At 37.7% G+C, this 21,387-nt stretch overlaps 2 protein-coding genes and 2 long non-coding RNA genes across 6 annotated transcripts; 3 read left to right on the top strand and 1 right to left on the bottom strand.

Moving 5' to 3' along the window:
• Positions 1-254: 254 nt before the first annotated feature.
• LOC104220278 (probable apyrase 7) lies at positions 255-6,169 on the bottom strand. Of its 2 annotated transcripts, XR_709462.2 has the most exons (3): positions 4,649-6,169; positions 1,352-2,128; positions 255-535 (listed from the first exon to the last, which is right to left on the bottom strand). XR_709462.2 is itself a non-coding variant. In XM_009771110.2 (2 exons), the coding sequence occupies exons 1-2, from the start codon at positions 5,784-5,786 to the stop codon at positions 1,602-1,604; spliced, it is 1,665 nt and encodes a 554-aa protein (XP_009769412.1). In that variant the 5' UTR covers positions 5,787-6,169; the 3' UTR covers positions 1,207-1,601. The 2 variants fall into 2 exon arrangements, 1 of the variants encoding a protein (XP_009769412.1); XM_009771110.2 differs by lacking the exon at positions 255-535 and having other exon boundaries at positions 1,207-2,128.
• A 1,794-nt stretch (positions 6,170-7,963) lies between these two features.
• On the top strand, positions 7,964-10,838 carry LOC104220276 (uncharacterized). Of its 2 annotated transcripts, XR_709460.2 has the most exons (3): positions 8,002-8,129; positions 9,413-9,575; positions 10,267-10,838. It is a non-coding gene; the product is annotated as an uncharacterized lncRNA (long non-coding RNA). The 2 variants fall into 2 exon arrangements; XR_011403104.1 differs by lacking the exon at positions 10,267-10,838 and having other exon boundaries at positions 7,964-8,129; positions 9,413-9,729.
• A 1,810-nt stretch (positions 10,839-12,648) lies between these two features.
• LOC138879757 (uncharacterized) lies at positions 12,649-13,359 on the top strand. Its single transcript, XM_070159388.1, has 2 exons — positions 12,649-12,701; positions 12,831-13,359. Exons 1-2 carry the CDS (start codon positions 12,649-12,651, stop codon positions 13,357-13,359), a joined length of 582 nt encoding a protein of 193 aa, XP_070015489.1.
• Positions 13,360-15,497: 2,138 nt separating this feature from the next.
• LOC104220277 (uncharacterized) lies at positions 15,498-20,955 on the top strand. The gene is made up of 3 exons (XR_709461.2): positions 15,498-15,723; positions 18,991-19,071; positions 20,748-20,955. It is a non-coding gene; the product is annotated as an uncharacterized lncRNA (long non-coding RNA).
• Positions 20,956-21,387: the final 432 nt, after the last annotated feature.

Genomic DNA, 21,387 nt, shown 5'->3' with positions numbered 1-21,387 from the left:
ATGTCAACATCCATTTATACCTCAACGGTAATTATATTATGTTTTATTTCAGACTTATCACATACTGCTACCACATTTCTTTAAAGGAATTGAGCAAATTCAATGGGACGGATTTTTATTATTGGTGTTCACAATCATATATGAGTTTGCTCATGACAAGACATCAAAATTTTATCACTTCAGGTGGTGATAATTTCTTTCAAAATCTATTAGAGTACAAGCATATCTTTTAATACAAGAAATTTAGTTTATAAAATTATTGTAAAGTAAAATCAATAATCCAATTCGTAGCGACACTACAAAATAGCAACAGGATTTTCTGCATCAAAATCTTTCACATACCTTAAAAAACACCACACTGCTTGAGCTGGGTAATAAGGCAACAAGCAAGAAAATGCAAGTGGACCATTCCCAGCATCACTCTGAAGACATCAAGAAATATTCTCCTTGCGTGCCTACTGAACTTGTTCAGAGTTTAATGATTTTGAGGTTTGTATCAATCGACCATTGTTGTCTTGACAAAATTATCCCCGGCCTGTATCAATTTCATATTCATACTTCTTAATTTTGAAAGAACAAGACCTCAACTACACTTTGATCTTGAGTATTGCAAAGAAAAGTCGAGAGAGAGAATTCCTATTGTTTTTAGGATGAATTACAGTAGAATAGAACTTCTCTATTTATAGAGAAAAAGTGATATATTTACTGTATCCTTGTGTGAAAGAAAGTAAACTTCGACCCTGACTTCAATTCCCAGTTCCACAGTCAGTCGTAGGAATGAATTTTTTTTTTCTTTTTTACCTTTTTTTGGGGGGGAGGCACGAGTGGAAAAAGAGTGAGTTGCACCAGTAATATTTAAGATTACTGCAATGTATGGCCTTACAGGCAAATGCAGTTGAAGCTGTACGGTCAATTCAAGGGAGAAATGTCCAACAAAAAGAAAAAGGAAATGACTGACTAGCACGTTAGAATGCTGAAAATTAAATATTTGCGAGGATTATCAGTCTTTTTGTTGCTAAAAATTGAATAAAGTTATGATTCAATAACTCATTTGGAAGGTAAGTGACAAAGCAATTTTACTGAATTGTGACATGGTCTTCATGAGCACATAAGGTTGGATGTGATTTTGCTTTATCTATTTTTTGTCAACTTGAGGTACTTTATAGAATTAGTGAAAATTATGCAAGAACTAAGATTCCAATCGACTGTAAGCGACATGCTGCCGAGTTAATATTTATTTAAGGAACGGACTGCACAAGATCATTCAACTTAATCACATGAAGAAAGACGAATGAAGCAATTAATATTTTACAGAAAAATGTGGAACAGTATATAGATGCATATTTTATACCTTGAATATGGAGATGTGACACATTTTTTTATGAGCGAGAAATCTGTTTGGAGCCGACCCTTTGGGCCAACCGCAGCCTTTTAAACTCAGAGATGATGGGTCCGCTCCGCTGCTCTACTCTTCTTCACTTAAAAACCAGAGTTATTTCGCTTGGCGCAGGGCTCAAACCTGTGAGCTAAGACATGTATCCCTCAACCTTTGCCAATTGAGCTAACCCTTGGGAGCGAGGATGTGACATAGTCATGCGCGATTAGTTAGGCTGGCGTTTGGAATATATGTAAGAGGGCAAGGATGCCCTTGAAGGAGTTGGCTTCCTTCCTGGCATAGGCAGCTTAATTTGACTCCTATAAACAATCAATAGAAGGCATAAAAGTAGAAGAAATAGAGCAACTGAAGAAGAGAGCATCTTGCTATGTTTTAGGTAGAAAATGCCATATTGGTATTTTGTAGTATCAGACCATAGGTATTGCCCTTCAATTAGAGCAGCTCCTAATGTCCAAGAAACATCTCCAGGACCAAATACGATCTCGTGCTTACCCAGACACAGAGCATCTTGAATCAGTGATATCATGTACAGAACCCGGAAACAATATGCTCCTCCAATACCTTGGTGATCTTCCCATGATTGGGAACATAACTGTTGACCCGCCTCCCACATTCTCGTCAAGTTTGCTCTTGGACTCAAATTTAACGTCTGGTAGACAGCGAAAAATCCAGACAATGCATGATAACGAGTAACTGAGCTTGCATTTAACATCAAATTGAGCAATTCATTGCCTGCAGAAACCAAAAGGCAAAAGGAAGATATATAAAACCTGCATAAGCTCAAACACACTTTTAGTTTGAAGGGTAAAATGCATGGTTACGAAAAAGTTATAGAAGAAAGCTAAATTCTGCATGTAATATCTTGCTTATGAATCTTTCGACTAGATTTTACATGCCAAACAGCCTAAATACACTATTTTAAAGACAAATTACGCGTTGTAGACATCCCCTCTTTTTTAAGGAAACCGGAAATTGCCATGTACTTGTATTGGAAAACAAAGGAAAACACTGCTAGCTTATAAAGAATGTGTGAGGAAAAGCAAGTTATGAAGCTATAAAGGTCTTTATACCAAGATACAAAGGGTCCTGTGCGGAAAAGACAAGGGTCATCCACACTTTTGACCACATGGAAGTATGACCCGAGGGGGGCAAAGCAACCAAAGGGCAATCACAGCTCTTCTCAAAATATAGATCCTAGCTAAGGAGTGTTAATTGAAATTCAAAACATTTTAATCCAGAAAAAGAGAGAAAGATAAGCAATATGCCAAAGTGATAGTCAATTACTATATCTCATCGTAGTTTAATGTACTGACATGGAAGAAGCCAAAAAAGACCAAGATTAAGGTTACAACTGTCGCTATGTGAAAATAGCAATAAAGAAGAGGATGTGGAGGGGAGGGAGGGTGAGAGAGAGAGAGAGAGAGTATCATCTACAAAAATCCAACAGAGGGTCATATTCAAGTTGCGCTTGCAATTAATCAAATATCTGGGAATCACAAAGAGAGGCCAATCTAGTCCAATTCCAGCTGGGAAGAATCAGACAGCCCACTTGCTTCCTTGGGAAATATGCTCAATATATTTGATTCAATAGTTGATGCAGTCCTTGTTGTTTGAAGAAACCCTCCACTGCAATTGGTATTTTTTTCAAAATGCAGGCATAAGATAAGAATTCAGTGTTCTAGAACTTCGAATAGGTCTCAAATTCAAGTTCATCCTATTTCAACTCTTCCTTGAAAAAAGGTACAAACAATTCCGAATCATAGTCCTTGTAGTTCATCCCTATAATATACAAAAAAGAGGCGATACTCCAAGAATCCACTGTAACTCTAGCCAGAGGCTTCTGATATGCTTCCATAAAGCAATACCATTTGGAGAACTAGGAGCAGTAAACTTCCATTAGGAGCCTTAAACTTCTATCAAGAGCCTTCAGACTTTTCAACCCCAAGCGGCCTCTTTTTTTGTCTTTCGATATGATGCACAAATTTACTAATGACTTTTCTTCCTTCCAGAGTTGCCACCCAACAGAAAGTCATTCCTCAACTTGTTTAGCTATTTTTCCATCAATGGTGGCAGAGGAAGCAAGGACATCCAGTATTTAGGGATTCCATCCAAGACACGTTAATCAGTGTCAGTCTCCCATCAAATGACAGGTACTACTTTCCAAAGGGCCAACTTGACACCTTGCCATACTCCAACATCCTTTAGTTCCCCAAAGGCAATCCTAAATAAACTGTTGGGAATTTATCTACCTTGCACCCAAGATCACAGCCGAACCAGAACTACATGATTTACATTCACTAAATATATGCTGTTCTTAGCTAAGTTGATGGGAAAACCTGATATAGCCTCAAAAGTTAAGAGTATTACTTTTAGATGCAGCAGCCGCTCCTTACTGCCACCAAATCTATTATTTGTGTGTAGTAAATATTATTAAAAAGAATATGCACAAAAAATTTGCCACAATTTAGTAAGTTAATATTACTGATGAAAATCCACTGTTTATATAGGTGTCTATCAGGATGATATATCATGGTTAGTACAACAACCATTACCTTACCCACTTAGACTTGCTTTGCTTTCTTACCTTGCCATATTCCATATCATGCACAAAGATTGTATGCTAACTTTGGCACCTTTAACAACTTTCTAATCTAAAGTTCGAATGTTGATTATACACTTTGGATAATTCGGAGATATAATAAGAACCCACTTGTGCATAGTTAACAAAGTTAATTATTTATGACATGATGATAAAAACTTGAGGATTAGAACAATTACCAATTCCGGAAAGCAGACTAGTCCACGGTCTTAATTGGTAAGAGGCCTTCATCTCTACTCTACTTCAGGTAACAACCATATCTTAATCCCAAACTAGTCGGTGTCACCTACATATATCCTCAATCCATTAGGGCCTTTCCATTCCAACACTCATACTTGATAACAGCAAATATCTTTTGGACGGGACACTGGTGCAATTGCAGAATACAAAACCTTTTACAAGAGAAACTAAACACATTATTTTAACTTCTTTGATTCCATTCCTTTCTTTTTTAGTTAATCACTTGTCAAATTTAGTGTACATTATGATTTTTATATGATAAGGAGCAGAAGTACATCCAACACAACAACAACGGCAAAAAAGAGGGAAAGAAAAAAGTGGGAATTTCGACATCCATGTGCCACACTTTCAATGATAAATAACATTTCACAAGTTCAAGCAGACTGTAAAATACATCATAGAAGTTGACTCACCGCCATATGAACGCAAGCCAGTGCAACTTGCGTGATCATGGACTAAAGACCAATCACCTCTACTCGAATTTGTGGCAACTGCCCTTGTAAGTGATTTGCACATCTCCCAGTTAGGTTCTCCAAGTAGAAGTATAGCATTTGCATTGATGTGACTTCCTAAATCTGAACTTATAGGCTCTCTCTGAAAGCAACTAAGGCATGTATAGTTTTGCACAGAACCAGAATTAAGACACGGATGTCTCACTTTAAAGGCGCCGCCAGGACTTTCTTTAAGTGCTTGTGTATGACTAAGCATAACAATCGTCCTGTCAAATGCTTCATTCAAACCGAATGCTGGTAACGAGTATCGTACTATCTGATGCTCAGGTGAACCGATCTTTGAATTAAAGACATGATTATCAATTTTCAATTCATCAACTTCAACCACTAGCTGCAATGAAGAACCCCCTAAATCAAGAAGACCCAATGTGTGTGATCCTAACAAATTACCCAACACCCCCATCTTGTAATTTAGAGCAATCCAACCATAATACGCCTCTTCCTTCCCGCTCAACACCCTAATCCAATCTTTCTTATATAAAAAACCAAAATCCTTTAGAACATCAGCGACGTCTTCCAAAACCACTCTAGCATCCTCAACTGGTAATTTCCTCATTCCAGCAGTAGCCAGAACAAAAATGGGAGTGAATTCCCGTCTTTCCCGTGGCACCAACCGCTCCGCCCAACGAAGCAAAGGATCCAATGATGATCTAACGCCCAAAGCATTTCCAACAAATTTGTCCAAACCCGGCTCAGTTTGCATACAATGGTATTGACAACCATCACTCTTTGTCAAGTTCCCTGGATAAGTATTCAGCAAAATTGGCAAATCTCCATTATTATTCAATCTACCTTGTAATTTCCACTCATAAATATTAACTCTTGTACCAGAGCTTCCACAATCCACTACAACTGTAAAGTATGAACTACTACTTTTCTCAACATTATAAACCAAACTAGGACTAAACACAAAACACCCACCAATCAATACAAAGATAAAAACAATAGACACTGCTATTATGCCAATTTTTTGCATTTTTCGATTGTGATCAGCTCCAGATACATAAGGCTTTGATTTTGATGGCCATCTGGGGTCCATTTAAAAACGAATACATGAAGAAAGTATGGGTTTTAACGTATTACACTTTACCAAGATGAGATTGAAGCATAACAGTTATAGTTCAGTTAAATGCCATAAGGTTGTACTTTTTATATAATCCACAGTAAGATTCGTCTCCTTCCAAAAAGATAGATTGATAAATATAATCCCACATCGAAGAGAGACAAAATTGGGGTGGGATACCCTTGTGGGGTGGGTGGGGTGGGTGGGGGTGCTGGAGAAGCGATGAATCAAGATTCAAGAGCTACAGTGAGGAGCTGAGGATGTGGAAAGAGAGAAGCGGTGAAGACGATGTACTTAAGTTAATTGCATTTTGTGTCTAATGTTTTGCATAAAGTATGATTAGTACCCAAAAGTTCCAATTGTGTTAGTAGCATCTCAAATCTGTTATCACTTGCTTTGAAATAGTCCCTGGCCTTATGGCCTTAACCACGCGATTAATTTTTGGCCCCATAGTCTTTCTTTGGTGGGGAATTTTTTTTTTTTTGGCAGTGAGAGATACATTAAACTAAGGGGTCGTTTGGTGGCGTGTATAAGAATAGTGCGGAATAAGGTGTATTAGTATTGCAGGGATTCGTAATGCATGGGTTAGTAATACAAACATTAATTATGCAAATATTATTTCTTATCTACTGTTTGGTGTGGTGTATTAAAAATTATAATGCATTGCATATTTTTAAGAAAAATAGTTGTTTACAAAAATACCCTCTAAATTCTCTAGCTTTAATGGACTTTAAGGACAATTTTATCTTTAACCATACTAATGCATGCATTAATATCCTTGGTATTACTAATGTCATGGTTTTCTATGCATTACTTATACACAGGATAATACCAAGTATAATGTATAACTAATACAAATATTAAGTACATCAATGAGTTAAAAAGGAAAACAACTTTTTCTCTCCGTACAATTACTAACATTGGCCCTTAACGGTAACATATTTGACGTGTCAACCCTACGCTCTGCCTCATGGCACCGTCGGACGGTGTCCTAAGGGCGCGTACTGACAGCCAAAATGAACCTCCAGTTACGACGACTCCAACTACTGAAGCAATTGCTGGAAAATTAACTTATGCCACCACTGTAACTAACGCAACAGTTACTCCAACGACCACCGTCCAACACCCTCGAGAATCAGTGATTGCTCGACAAACTACTCACAATGGGATATCGGCGGTGATTTTTAAAGCTAAAGACTATTACAAAATCATGGCTGAAGAATGCAAATTAACTATTGTTAGTAGGTTTCTGAAGCCTCGCCCTCAAATCGAAAGGATCAGGTCCAGTTTCAGTGAGTTTTTTTCAATTAAAGGTGATGCCAAGATTGGAGTCTATAATAACTATAATGTTTTAATAGATTTCTCCTATGAAAGATGACTTCAAACTGTATGGTACAGGAGGGTGATCGAAATTGAAAGATTACAAATGTGGCTACAAAAATGGTCACCGAATTTTAAGACGGATGAAGACATTTCAGTTGTCCTGGTATGGGTACTTCTTCCATGTATACCATTAAATATACATACATGGCATTATGTTAAACAAATTGGCAGTACTCTGTTGGCCTTAGATGTTGCTACTTATGGTAGAATAAGGCCTAGTATGGCTAAGATAAGGGTAGAAATAGACTTAATGAAACCCATACCTAGTAGTGGGTGGGCTCCGAAGATGAGAAGACACCTCTGAAAGGGTATACGTAAAAAATTGAATACGAAAATATTCCTAAGTATTGCAAGCATTATAGGAAAATTGGGCATAATATGATGAATTGTAAAGTTCTTGAGAAAATAAGAATCGTAGAAGTCAATGAAGGGGAAACAAATGCTGAAAATATGATTCTACTGCAAACGGAAGAAGAAAGTAGTAAAAAACAGAAGGAGAATAGTGTAGGCAATGGAGGCCAAAAGAAGGATATGACAAAGCAGAATGTTACAAAAGTTGATAAGGGTGTGGCAAAACAGAATGCTAATATTACTATATGTTAGAAATGGGAGTTTGTATGGACGAACACATGATTGTCATGGGCATTTTTGTATTTTTACGCCAATTTCAGCCTTTTCATTCTCTTCAATATCCTGACATGTGTGTGCTCTTTGTAAATTGTTACTATATATAATTGGTACACGGTAGTGTATACTGTACAGTAAAATTGGGCTTATTTCTCACCTGTGAATAAACACGCGGTTTGCAACTGTCATTAACCAAACCACGTGTACCACTACTTAGATAGACAGACTATACAACATCTATCTTTGTAATTTTCTTTCTCCTTCGCTGCTCCTCCTATGCTCTCTGCAATTCTGCAATCTATCTTTTCAGTAAGTTTTTCAACTTTTTCTTGCACTGCTCTTTCTTCTTCGGTTTTTCAGTGCCGGTTCTATATGTTTCAGTGAGTTGCTTCTCTATATTCCACACTCTTTTAAAGTGTGAGTTGTTTCTGTTGATGATCTTTGATTGGGTGAAAATGGTAGTTATCAGATTCTTCACTTCCAATTTTTGCAACGAAAGCTATGCATGTGTTCGTTTTGGTTGGATTTCTTATACTGAGTTTTGCTCACTCTGGGTTTTATGCTAATTTGAGATCTCTTTGTTGAACTTCGTATTCACTTCTTTTACTTATTTAGGAAAGTACGTATACTGGTAGATACGCAAATTGCATAACACTTTACCATTATTTTAATTTTTTTTGGCTGTTTACTTGGGAATTGCATCTGCATTTGAATGGAAGTTAGCTTCGAGGTTGTAGGGAAAAACCCCTTTTACATACAGTGAAGTCAGAACTTTTAGGAAGTCAGGACTTTTAGAAGGTCTGAGAGAGCCCAAACAGAGAACTGAGACTCTGTGTTCCTCTCCTGAACCATTGGGTCGCCTTGAAAAGTATCTAATGTTGTGTTGAAGATAAAGGGTACTACAAAAAGGGAATCTTTAATAGAGACCCAGTGTAGTAATCGTCAGCCAATTGGTTAATGAATTAGACATCGATTATTTTATCAACTTTAATTCTTACATGGTTTTCTATTACTGTTAGGAAAGTTTAATTTCAGAATAATGAAAATAACAAAAAAGTAGGTGATTCGAGGGCGGACTTAATGTTGCCCTTTTAGCTATATGTTTTTCATCTTACTCCTGCTCAACTATGGTTGCACTCATTGCCTGATAGGAGAATAAAAGTAATTGTAAATACCCAATATATGGTCATTCTCGATTTTGTTCATCAATCCTTCTTTCAAATTGTGGAACAATATTCAATCAAGAGCGAATTTTAGAGAGGGTATAGTTAGCATATTCTGTTAGTCATGGATAAACAATCACTAAAGTTTTTACAGAAAGCAGAAAAGAACCATCTTATCTTCTATCTCTGTGATAATGGATAAATTGTACTATCTAAAATCCTTAAGTCTTAAATTTTTCTAATTATGTCGTACACATTTGAATTTATGCAATTAATGAGCTGCAAATGCCCAAAAATGTGTTATCGTGTTTTTCTTTGTCTCTCTTTTTTTTGGGTTTGTGAGGGCGGAGCATAAGGTTCAGTTAAGGGAGATTTAATTTTTTTTTATATTTGATCCTTTTCTTATGGTTATCCCTTTCTTTTCTGCAGTTGAGATGCCATATAATACAGTTGCTTAATGAAGAGCTTGGAAGGAACTATATGGAAATGTTGTCAGTTTATCCAGGGGGCTTGAGATGAACACATGCGTATTCCAACAATATCCTCGAGATATAGCCAATCCCTTAAAAGAAAATAGTGAACTTGGGTGTAGGTACAACTTATTCAAAATACTTTTATTAGCTATTTTTTTTTTTTTTGCAGTCCATCATGTGTGTTTCTTTACAGCTTGTTTGGATGGTTGTTATCCATTGTATCGTATCGTATTGTTACTTTAAATACAATGTTTGTTTTGATTGTTACTTAAATTTTATTGTATCGTATCGTTAAATCCATCGTTACATAACGATGAAATGTGCCACTTCATGTAACGACCGATTTGGTGTGGTCGCGTCGTTACCTTGTCTTTTTCTCTCAATCTCACCCTTTATTTAGAAGACAATGTTTCCTTCATGATTTTTTTAATTTTATTTAATGTTAAAGGTAATATATTAATTTCAGCAGAAAGTGCTTTAAAATTATATACAATCGTAGGCTTACATTATGAATTGTATAATGAGCTCAAGAGTTCAACCATAGCCTTAATGTCATTTGCAATGGCCATGTTGCACCAAATATATATATATATATATATATATATATATATACACACACATCTTATTTAACACTAATTACAGATTGTAGTTTGCTCTAAAAAAAATCTTGCATTTCTTTCTTTCCAAATTATCCACCAAATCACTGAAGGGATTGTGTTCCAGGTTTCCCTTTTGCCTTTTCTAAACCTTAAGATGCCACCTCTGTAATAACTCCTTTGTTTTCATTGGCATTGTCCGGGTGATCCTCAGGTTTTCTTCATGATTGAAGCATACTGCTGCAAGTTCATCACAAAAGATTGACTATTTAGAGATTATGTTGGTATATCTTGTGCCTTTACCACCTTAATTTCTTTCTTCTTGGGCTGTCCATCTTTATCAAAGCTATTTGGACTTGAATTATAGTTTGATTGGTCCTTGTGATTGCTGGTAGTTTAATGTCTGGTGCATCTCTTGAATTCAATGTCTATCTCAACACTAAAATAGAAACTTTGGTGCACTATTTTTGCCCCTCTCCTCCTCCTCTTCCATAAAAAAAGGAGAAGAAAAAGGCTATGCTTATATAGAAAGTACGAGAGAGAGAATGGGAAACATGTGTCTAAAAGTTGAGAAACAAGTGAACAGATTCTTTTTGCCTTTAATGCTGTATAGATTGATCCATGACTCCATATGAGCACAATTTACATTTCACTATGATTATATGATTTGAAAGTGAAAGCCCTACTTTTTCTATCAATGAATGTTATTGTAGGATTTTTTACCTGTATTATATGAATAAAAATGTTTATCAACAATTTTCATAAGTTGAAACATCTCAGTGGTGACATGTTAAATTATCAACTTTTTCATTGAAGGTTGAATGTTGGAGACAGGAAAGAAATACTTCTTTAAGTGCAACAATCGTGTATGCTAATGTATATTTGTCAGGAGAAGAAATAGATTTTGGGAGATGAATCTTCAAAATTAATTGTTGCATCTTATTTGTTGGTAGTCTGGATTCTATACTTCGATTTAGATCTGGAGTTAAGCTTTTTTTTTTTTTTTTTTTTTGCGTTATATCTACTGCCATTGTTATTTCAACATGACCATAATTTCAAACTTATTCCAAAGTCATGTTATTTTTTCACAAGCTCAAACAAGTATCCTGCAGTGTTGGGTCCGTGCTCAGCACGGGCATCCCTGTCTAGTTAATGTTAAGAAACGAGAGGAGCCTACCAACAAAGAAGTTGTTCAATCGTCAAAAAAAAGTTACTGAGGAAAAAAGTGAGGCAACTAGTTCTATGGTAAATGGGAATAAAAATGGTAAAGTTAAAGCCAATAAGAAGCAGGGTCATGGGAACCAACAAAGAGCTGAGATAGCACAAGCTAACACTAACAATGTGACTATATTTTCAGCAAGACCTACAGTTACAGAGAGATTAAGCAAGAGGAAGCAAAAAAAAAAAAAGTGAAGAAAATGCCAAAAAAAAAATAAAAAAATAGCAAAGTAATATTCAAACCAGTTCAACTACATGAAAATAGTAAAAGAAGGTAGCAAAAGCCATCAAGTATATTCAAAGTGAACAGTCCCTATGAGAGATCAAAGAGAGTATCCAAAGTCAGAGTGATCAGGGAAAACAGAGTCACCAACAGCAGGTACAAACAATTATATAAATAATAAACCTACTGCAGATATTGTAGAAGCTCCAAACATTTCTAAAGAAGATACAAGGCATGATAAGGGTAAGTTCAGGGGATATTGACAAAACCACAAGGGTTGATCAAGAACATCAGCTAGAATTTAAGGGTGCTAATATGGTCATTGATAGCTCTAGTTCATCCATTTTACCATCGGATATTATTAATCAACACGGACTGAATTTGTTTGTTGAACTGAATATTCCCAAATTTATCTATCTGACTAAGAATGATGATGAGGTTACTAGTGATCTTCTTAGACAGACAACTTCTAAATACCGCAAAGAAATAAAATCAAATACTCAGGATACTAACAAAAGTCTTCTAAGACAAGATGAACAACAAATATCAAACAGGTACCACCGAGGAAGGAGAAAGAATGCAAACTAGGTAAATGAAAGAAGGCACATGAACAAAGTTGCTCCTTTACAGAAAAGGAAACAACAAGAGGATCTATCCCCAACTAATTCTAATGATTAGTACATTTTTTTTTAACATTAGAGGGATGAGATAAAAAAATCTATTCATAGGCTTAAACACTTGATCAACATAAACAAGACACAATTTGTGGCTATCTTTGAGCCTTTTGTGAATAATGAAAAGCTTGATGGTTACAGAAAGTTTCTTGTATTTCAACGTTGTATCTCCAACTGCAATGGTCAAATTTGGTGCTTCTGGAACATCAACTGTCACTCTGTATTGATAGTTGAGGATGAGCAACATATTACCATAAAGTTTGAAGATGGTATTAACAACCACATTTCTTATATTTCAGCAGTTTATGCAAAATGCACTTCAACTGAAAGAAAAGACCTTTGAGATAGTCTTGAACAAAACAATCTTAACGTTGATGGTCCTTGGTGTATTGGAGGAGACTTCAATGTCATTACCAATTCATATGAAAAGCTAGGAGGAAGGCCTCATAGGGTTCATAGAAGCTTGGATTTTATTAACTACATGGACAATTGTGGAGTGACTGATGTTGGTTTTTCTGGTTCTAAGTTTACATGGTACAATAATAGAAGGCCTAGCAAGAGAATTTGGAAAAGACTTGATAGGATTTTTATTAATGAGATGTAGGCTTAGAAGTTCCAGACCACTATTGTGAGACACTTGGTGAGAACTGGCTCTGATTATAGGTCGTTACTCATAAAGTGCTTTAACACTAACCAAAACAACGTCAGTTACTTCGAGTTTCTTAATTTATGGGTTAATCAAGAGGGATTCCTAGACAATTTTAAAGAAATCTGGGAGTCCAGTATAGTTGGCTATCACATATGGATCTTACAATCTAAATTGAAGCTTCTTAGCAGGAAATTGATCCAGTGGTCTAGAGAAGAGATTAGGGACATCAATGATCTGATTATAAAATGGGAGGGAAAAGTCCAAATATTTGAGGATATGGATGTTGTTACCATCTCTGATAACAATAGGGAAGAATCGAATAAAGCATATGCTGAATATATTAAATGGTTGAGTATGCAAGAGTCTCTCCTTAAACAGAAAACTCAAACTAGATGGTTTGACGAGGGAGATATCAATACCAGGCACTTCCATAGCCTTCTTAGGGAAAGGAGAAGGAAACAACAGTTGAACATGATTAAGAACCATAGAGGGAAATGGATTAAGAAAGAGAAGAAAGATATAACTTCTCTGAATTATGGATAGAGTTAGTCCAGAACTGTATCTCTTGGGTTTGGTACTCTATAATTATTAATGGCTCTAGAAATGGCTTCACTTCTTCTCAACGGTTAAAGCAAGGGGATCCTCTTTTTCCCTCTCTTTTTATTGTTGCGGCTGAATTTTTATCTAGATCCCTAAATAATCTCAATCGGAACAACAACTTCATTCCTTTCTCTATACCTTCTAGAGGTCCTACTATTAATCATCTAGCTTATGCTGATGATGATGTTATCTTTAGCAGTGGAAGTAGCATTTCTATTAAAATGATCATGAAGGTGATAATGGATTATGAGGAGAGCTATGGTCAGCTTGTTAATAGGGATAAGAGCTTCTTCCTAACTATAACGACCCAGCCGGTCGTTTCATGATTCACAACCCCGTTTTCCCCATTTCTAGTTCTTTATGTGTTGTACAACTATATTTTATCGTATCGTATTGGTTGGTTTAGGTTCGGAGTGGTCTTGGAGTGGAATGAGACACTTAGTCTCTAATTTAGGAGCTTAATTAGAAAAGTCAAGTGGATGTTGACTTATGCGTAGAAGGTCTTGGATGTGAATTCTAATGGTTCGGATAGCTCCGTTAGGCGATTTTGGACTTAGGAGCATGTTTGGAATGTAATTTGGAGATCTATGGTAGAATTAGACTTGAATGGGTGAAATTGGAAATTTGGATTTTTCGGTCGGCAGTGAAAATCTTGATATCGGGGTCAGAATGGAATACCAGAAATTGGAGTAGGTCCGTAGTGTCATTTATGATGTGTGTGCAAAATTTCAGGTCATTCAGAGATGATTTGATAGGTTTTGGCGTCGTTTGTGGAATTTGAAAGTTTCTAAATTCTTAGGCTTGAATCCTAAGATGATTTGGTGTTTTGATGTTGTTTGGAGTGATTTGAAGATTCGACTAAGTTTGAATGATATTATTTGGTTGAGGTCCTGCGGGCCTCGGGTGTATTTCGGATGCTCAACGGGTCATTTTTGGACTTGAAAGGTTAGCAGATTTTACTGGTATTTCTGTTGCAGAAGATCCTTCTTTGTGATCGCGTAGAGCATTTTTTGGGAACAGTCAAGTTGTCCATCACGTTCGCGGAGTAAGGGGTGTGATCGCGTAGGTTGGTCATGTGAAGCATCACGAACGCGTGGGTTGAGTCGCGTTCGTGTAGGGTTATGTGGATCAAAGTTGGGGCCACGCATTTGTTCATTGCGAACGCGATCAGTTGTCCGTGATCGCGTAGGAGAGAGAGAGGCAGAGCATCGCGTTCGCGTGGTGATTAACGTGTTCGCATAGAGCTAATTCAGGAGCCAGCAAAGTTGTTCTTCGCGATCACGAGGGTGTTTCCGCGATCGCGATTAAGGAAGCACCTGGGCAGAATGTTTAAGTTCGAAAATGAGGGTTTTGGCCCATAATTTCAAAATTCATTAGAGAGTTCGGAAGAAGGCGATTTTGGAGGGAATTTTCATAGCAGTGATTGGGGTAAGTTTTCTTCACTCAAATTTAGTTAAATTCCATGATTATGTCTTGATTTGTATCATTTAATTTGGGAATTTGGGTTGAAAATTGGGGAAAATAGAAGAAAATTTGGAGAGTTAATTTTGGGATTTGGATGGTGGCCATTTGTTGTCAGATTTTGGTGAATTTGATATGGGTAGACTCATGAGCGAATGGGTTTTCTAGTTTTGTGATTTTTATCGGATTCTGAGACGTGGGACCGGGGGCCAGGTTTGAGCCAAATTTGGGATTTTTGTTCTAAATTGATAATTTTCGTATGAGTTTCATTCCTTTAGCGTATATTGATGATAATATACTATTTTTGGTTAGATTCGGAGCATTTTGAGGCCAAATCGAGAGGCAAGGGCATCGCGGGCTAGAGTTTTGGCTTGGTTTGAGGTAAGTAACGTTTCCAAACTTGGTAGAACTTGTTTGTGTGTTTAGAAGGGGTCTCAGGGGCCTCAGGTGTGATTCGAACGAGTTTCAGATGTTTTGCATAGTTTTGAGCGTGTTTGATTTTTGGTATTTTCGCACCTGCGACCTTGGAGCGTAGGTGCGGCTCCGCTTCTGCGTGCGTCTGATCGCATCTGTGATCTTTGAGGCCCAGAAGCTAGCTCTCTTCTGCGAGTGCTGGAACGCAGGTGCGTAACCGCTTCTGCGGTTGATGCATCGCATCTGCGAAGGAGCCCCGCTTATGCTCTCCTATTATCACTTCTGCGGCGCCGCTGATGCGGCTAATTATCTGCAGATGCGGAAGACCTGGCAGAATCATATAAATCGATGGTTGGCCATTTTCTTCATATTTTGAGTTCTAAACTTCGGATTTGGGAGCTTCTTTTGGGGTTTTTCAAGCAAATCGATTGGGTAAGTATTCTTCACCTAGAATCTAACATATCCCATGAATCTATCTTCATTTTTATCTTTTAATTTGTGTTTTGGGTTAAGGGAAATGTGGGTTTTTGAAGAAATTTCCTAAAATGAAAAATCATGATTTGAGGGACCAAATGGTATCGAAATTTGATAATTTTGTTTGGTTGAACTCATATTGGGATGGATTTTCTGTCACGACCCTAAAATCGACCTGGTCGTGATGGCGCCTATTGTGAAACTAGGCCAGACAACACAACTCCTGAATTAACCATTAATCAATAAAAATCATATTTTTAAGCCTTTAATTAATCAAATATCTCATAATGTAAGTCTAAATAAACAGTGCGGAATAAATATACAAGCCCGACCTCGGGGTGTCACAAGTCACGAGCATCTCCTAAGGTCTGAAAATATACTAAAAACAATCTAAGGAATACAAGAGGGAGACGAGCAGGGCTGCGAACGTCGGGCAACTACCTTGCTAACTCCAATGACTCTGCCACTGAGCAATCAACACCCGCTACCGGGTTCAGAAATACCTGAATCTGCACACAAGGTACAGGGAGTAATGTGAGTACGCCAACTCGGTAAGTAATAAAAGTAAATGAAAGTTGAGCAGTAAGAAAACACGTAAGCCACGTCATAATGCTACAGCAAATGCAGTACATTTCCAAAACAATACAGAAATCATTTACTTCGTAAATCAAGCTCAGTTTCAGTAAAACCTTTTAAAACAACTTTCAATAGTTTTAAACGAGTGATGAAAATAGTGAGTAAAGAATAGAAATGTAAACAGCCCATCGGGCAAAACATGTAACATAAACCGCCCCTCGAGCATAATATCAACAAACCAGCCTATCGGGCTACCTCACAATCACTCGTAATTAGCCCATCGGGCATAACATGAATCAAGAATCGCCCCTCGGGCAAAACATGGATCAAGAACAGCCCCTCAGGCTATATCATATCACTCACACTAGGTACCCGCGCTCACTAGGGGTGTACAGACTCCTGGAGGGGCTTCTACAGCCCAAGCTCTATAACAAGCCATCTCGTGGCATAATCAAACTGGCCCTCGGCCTCAAAACAAGCCACCTCGTGGCGTAACAAATCAGGCCATCGGCCTCAAAATCATGAATCAGTACCACACTGCTGCGGCGCGCAGCCCGATCCCATAATATCCTCACAACACAGGCCCTCGGCCTCACTCAGTCAGAAAAAAAGTAGAATGCAACATGACTGAGTACAAATATGAAGTCAAAACAGTGAGGAATAGTAGTAAAAATCCTCGGAGGGTCCAAAATAGTTGGCACGAGGCCCAAATATGGCATTCAACCCAAAACATGGTAATAATTTCCAAAACACAATGATATCAAACAAGTTTTAATCAAATATGCGACTTAACAGTCATACGGGACGGACTAAGTCACAATTCCCAACGGTGCACGACCCCATGCTTGTCATCTAGCGTGTGCGTCATATCAAAGTAGCACAACGATGTGAAATCTGGGGTTTCATACCCTCAGGACAAACATTTACAATCATTACTTACATCAATCTGGTCCAAACTCTAGCTCGCGATGCCTTTGCCTTACGACTCGGCCTCCGAATGCTCCAAATCTAACCAAAACCAGATTCATACCGTCAAAATATTCTAAGGGAACAAAGCCCACTCGAAAATAATCAATTTACACCAAAAATTCCGAAATTGGCCAAACCCGACCCCCGAGCCTACGTCTCGAAATTTGATAAAAAACACAAAACTAGAATTCTTATTCTCTCACGAGTATACCCATATCAAATTCATCAAAATTCGACCTCAATTGCTCATTCAAATCCCTAAAAGAATTCTCAAACTTTTCTTCCATTTTCCCCTAATTTCCACTCTAATTTCTCAAATTAAAGGATGAAATTCAAGACTAAATCATAGAATTAAACCAAATATGAGTGAAGAATACTTAACCCAATTGTTCCACTGAAAATCTCCTCAAACTTCACCTTCTCCCGAGCTCTCTAATGGTTTTTGTGATATTGGACTTAAACCCTCGATTTCCAAATATATCTACCTGCCCAGATATTTTCTTCATCGCGAATGCGGCAGCACCCTCGCGTTCGCGAAGCACAAAGATTCATTGACCAAAATTCCTTCTACGCGAACACGAGGTCCCTCTCGCGAATGCGATGCATAACTGAATCACCTCTTAGCGAACACGACGCCTACTACGCGAACGCGTAGGACAAATGCCTTGGGGTCCCAGCTATTCCACTTCCTCTATGCTAACGCGATACCAATCACGCGTTCGCGATGCACCAATGTACAGACCTTCGTGATCGCGGATCCTACTTCACGAACGCGAAGCACTAATCCTTTCTTGCCTCCAGTTCCCCTTCGCAAACGCGAAACTCCCCTCGCGAACGCGAAGAAGGGAAACCAGCAACTGAACACCAGATTTTTTTGCAATTCCAACAAGTCCAAAACTAGTCCGTTAACCATCCGAAAATCACCTGAGGCCCTCGGGACCTCAACCAAATATGCCAACATATCTCATAACATCATTCAAACTTGTTCCAACCTCCGGAACACTCAAAACAACATCAAATCATTATAGGATTCAAGCCTATGAATTCCAAAAACTTCCAAATTCCGAATTCGATCAAAAAGTCTATCAAACCTCGTCTGAATGACCCGAAATTTTGCACACACATCAAAAATGACACAACGGATCTACTCCGATTTCCGTAATTTCATTCCGACCCCTATATCAAAATCTCACCTATCAACCGGAAAACGCCAAAATTCCAATTTCGCTAATTCAAGCCTAAATCTACCATGGACCTCCAAAATACATTTTGGATACACTCGCAAGTCCAAAATCACCTAACAGAGCTAATAAAATCATAAAAATCCAAATCCGAGATCAAATACTAAAAAGTCAAAACTTGGTCAAACCTTTCAAATTTTAAGCTTCAAACTGAGAATTATTCTTCCAAATCCATTCCGATTACCCTGAAAACCAAAATCGATGATTTATATAAGTCATAATACATCATACGGGGTTAGTCGTGCTTGAGAATTGGCGAGCAAAGTGCAAAATCTCAAAATGACCGGGCGGGTCGTTACATATTCGGATTTTGTAAAATTTGTCGGGTTATGAGATGCAGGTCCAGGGGTCGACTTTTGGACCGATTTTTGGATTTTGTTAAAATTTGAGATTTTATGATCCGGAATAGTTTCTTATGTACTTTGTTTGTGCTTTGAAGTTAATTTGGTTAGATTTGAGCCGTCCGGAGGTCTTTTCACCCGAGAAGTGCATTTTTGAGTATCGATGTGTCGTCTTTGAGGTAAGTATCTCGCCTAACCTTATGTGGGGGACTTTCCCTTAGGATTTGAGTCTTTTGTGTTGATTGTAGTTCGTGTACACGAGGTGACGAGTGCGTACTCGGACTTATTTGTGGGGAATTGGCCTTTTAGGGTTCTTAGGTTCTTATATTTACTATGTATGGAGTTATTGTTGATATGACAGAGTTCCTGCTTATTAGTTTCGTCTGTACATGCTTAATTAGAATTAATTGCTTCATGATTCACTCTTATTTCCTAATTGTCATTCTATTTGATTAATTGAAAAATTTAGTCTCTCTTATTGTCATGCTACCTTTTCATAACTGCTTGTGTTATTGAGATTTATTATCATCCCTCCTATAATCGCCTAGTCTTAAGTGAAGCTAAGATCACCTTTCCTTAATTGAATTGTCGAATATTCTCGTAACTTCCCAACCATAAAAGGAGTTTAGATAGCCTATATTTTTGTTGACTTGCCTTTATTTGGGACTACTAGACTCGTGTTGATTTTCTTGTTATTGACTTTTATATTGTGGGATCGTTACTACATGTTAGTTTTCCCTTTCGTTGAATTGTTCCTTTTATGCCTTTCATTTTCTTACTGTGGTTATTCTTGTGAACTGGTTATACCGTTTCCTTGTGATTTGAAGTTTTGGAGTGGATTCACTCGCTGTATTTTGTATTACTATCATGGTTGTTGTTGTGGGGTTGCATGAAGTTTCTGTCGTGCTATTGTTATTATTGATATATTGCACATGCGGCGTGACAAGGCGGGATATGTATATATGCTTATATGTGGGTTGCACATGTGGCGAGACAAGGTGGGAACATTATGATGCACGTATGGCAAAACAAGGCGGACACTTATTATGTTATTATTTGCACACGTGGCGAGACAAGGTGGGCCATGTCAGGGATTGATTGTGATGATTTGTGATGGCCTGTGGTCATTCTTGCTGTTTGATATTGTGTTGTGGTACACTTACTTGTATGAGTTTTATCTCGTGGAAGTTGTGAAAAAACTTCTCACGTGCTATCCGTTCTTTTCCTTATGCTTATTAGCTTGTAGGAACTATGTTAGAGAACTTACACAAGCATAAATGTAGTTGAACACTCCCTTTGGATATGAAGTTCCCCTGATATTGCTGAGTATAAATGTACACCCTTGTTTACTTGTCATATATGTGAGAGTAGTTCTAGTTAGCAAGTGGCGAGACCATAAGGTGTGATGGGGGCACAGGATGCCAAGTGTTAGGGTTCAGGTATTGGGACCCGTGAGCTGTAAGTTTGTTCGAGGATCGGTACTTCGTGGAGTTTGTTGGCTAAGACCTGATGTGAACGCTGTCGTAGGTCCTGAGTTATTGCTTACCTTTGCTGCATTTGTGATTTAGGATTTGGGTTTGTGATTTCGCTCGCTCTTCTATGTTATTATTATGGTATTTCTGTTGTTACTTGTTTTCTTCTTCCCTTATTGTGATTGTTGTATTGTTAGCTATATTGTGTAGTCTTTATATATACATCATGTTTCGTTGCTCCTATGCTTATATTTGTACAGTTTATTAGACCGGTAGGTGTCTTGACTATTCCTCGTCACTACTCCACCGAGGTTAGTCTTAATACTTACTAGGCACCGCCGTGGTGTGCTCATGCTACTCTTCTGCACATTTTTGTTGTGAAGATTCCAGGTATCAATCGTTAGTAGCTGTGTGGATCATTGCTGAGGAGACTCAAGGAAAACCTGTTGTTGCGTTCGCAGGCTTCGGAGTCACCTTCTTACTTGTATTCAACCGTTTTCACTCTTTTCCAAACAGTTTATATAGAAGTGGTAGTTAACTCTCTAGATCTTATGATTTGTACTACCGGATTTTGGAAATATGTTCACTGTATAAAGGATTCATTCTAGAAAAAAAATTGATATTATTTATTATTGTTGTTCTTCCGTAAATATTAGGTTTACCTAGTCCTGAAGACTAGGTGCCGTCACGAAACCCAACGGGGTGGTAATTGGGTCATGACACATCTGCTAGACTATTTGGAAAGAAAGATGCTCATATAAATATGGCAACCAAAAAAAGTTTAACTTATTCAAAATGGGCCAACAAGTTTGATGGATAGTTGGAGCAGCTATATTCAAAGCCTTTCCAAACTGCAAACTCTCTCTTCCCTGGAATAATCTCTATGACAATCTATTAAAGCTACATCTTATCCCAAGGATCACCATAGTTCTCTGGAACAAACCTGGAGTAGGCACTTTCAAGCTAAATACTGATGGCAGCTTCCTAAAGTCGAATAACATGGTTGGAATGGGAGGGATTCTA

This window comes from Nicotiana sylvestris, chromosome 10, assembly GCF_000393655.2.
Source record: "Nicotiana sylvestris chromosome 10, ASM39365v2, whole genome shotgun sequence".
NCBI lineage: Eukaryota > Viridiplantae > Streptophyta > Magnoliopsida > Solanales > Solanaceae > Nicotiana > Nicotiana sylvestris.
Note: the sequence above shows the minus strand (reverse complement) of the source record. Positions and strands in the feature narration are given on the sequence as shown.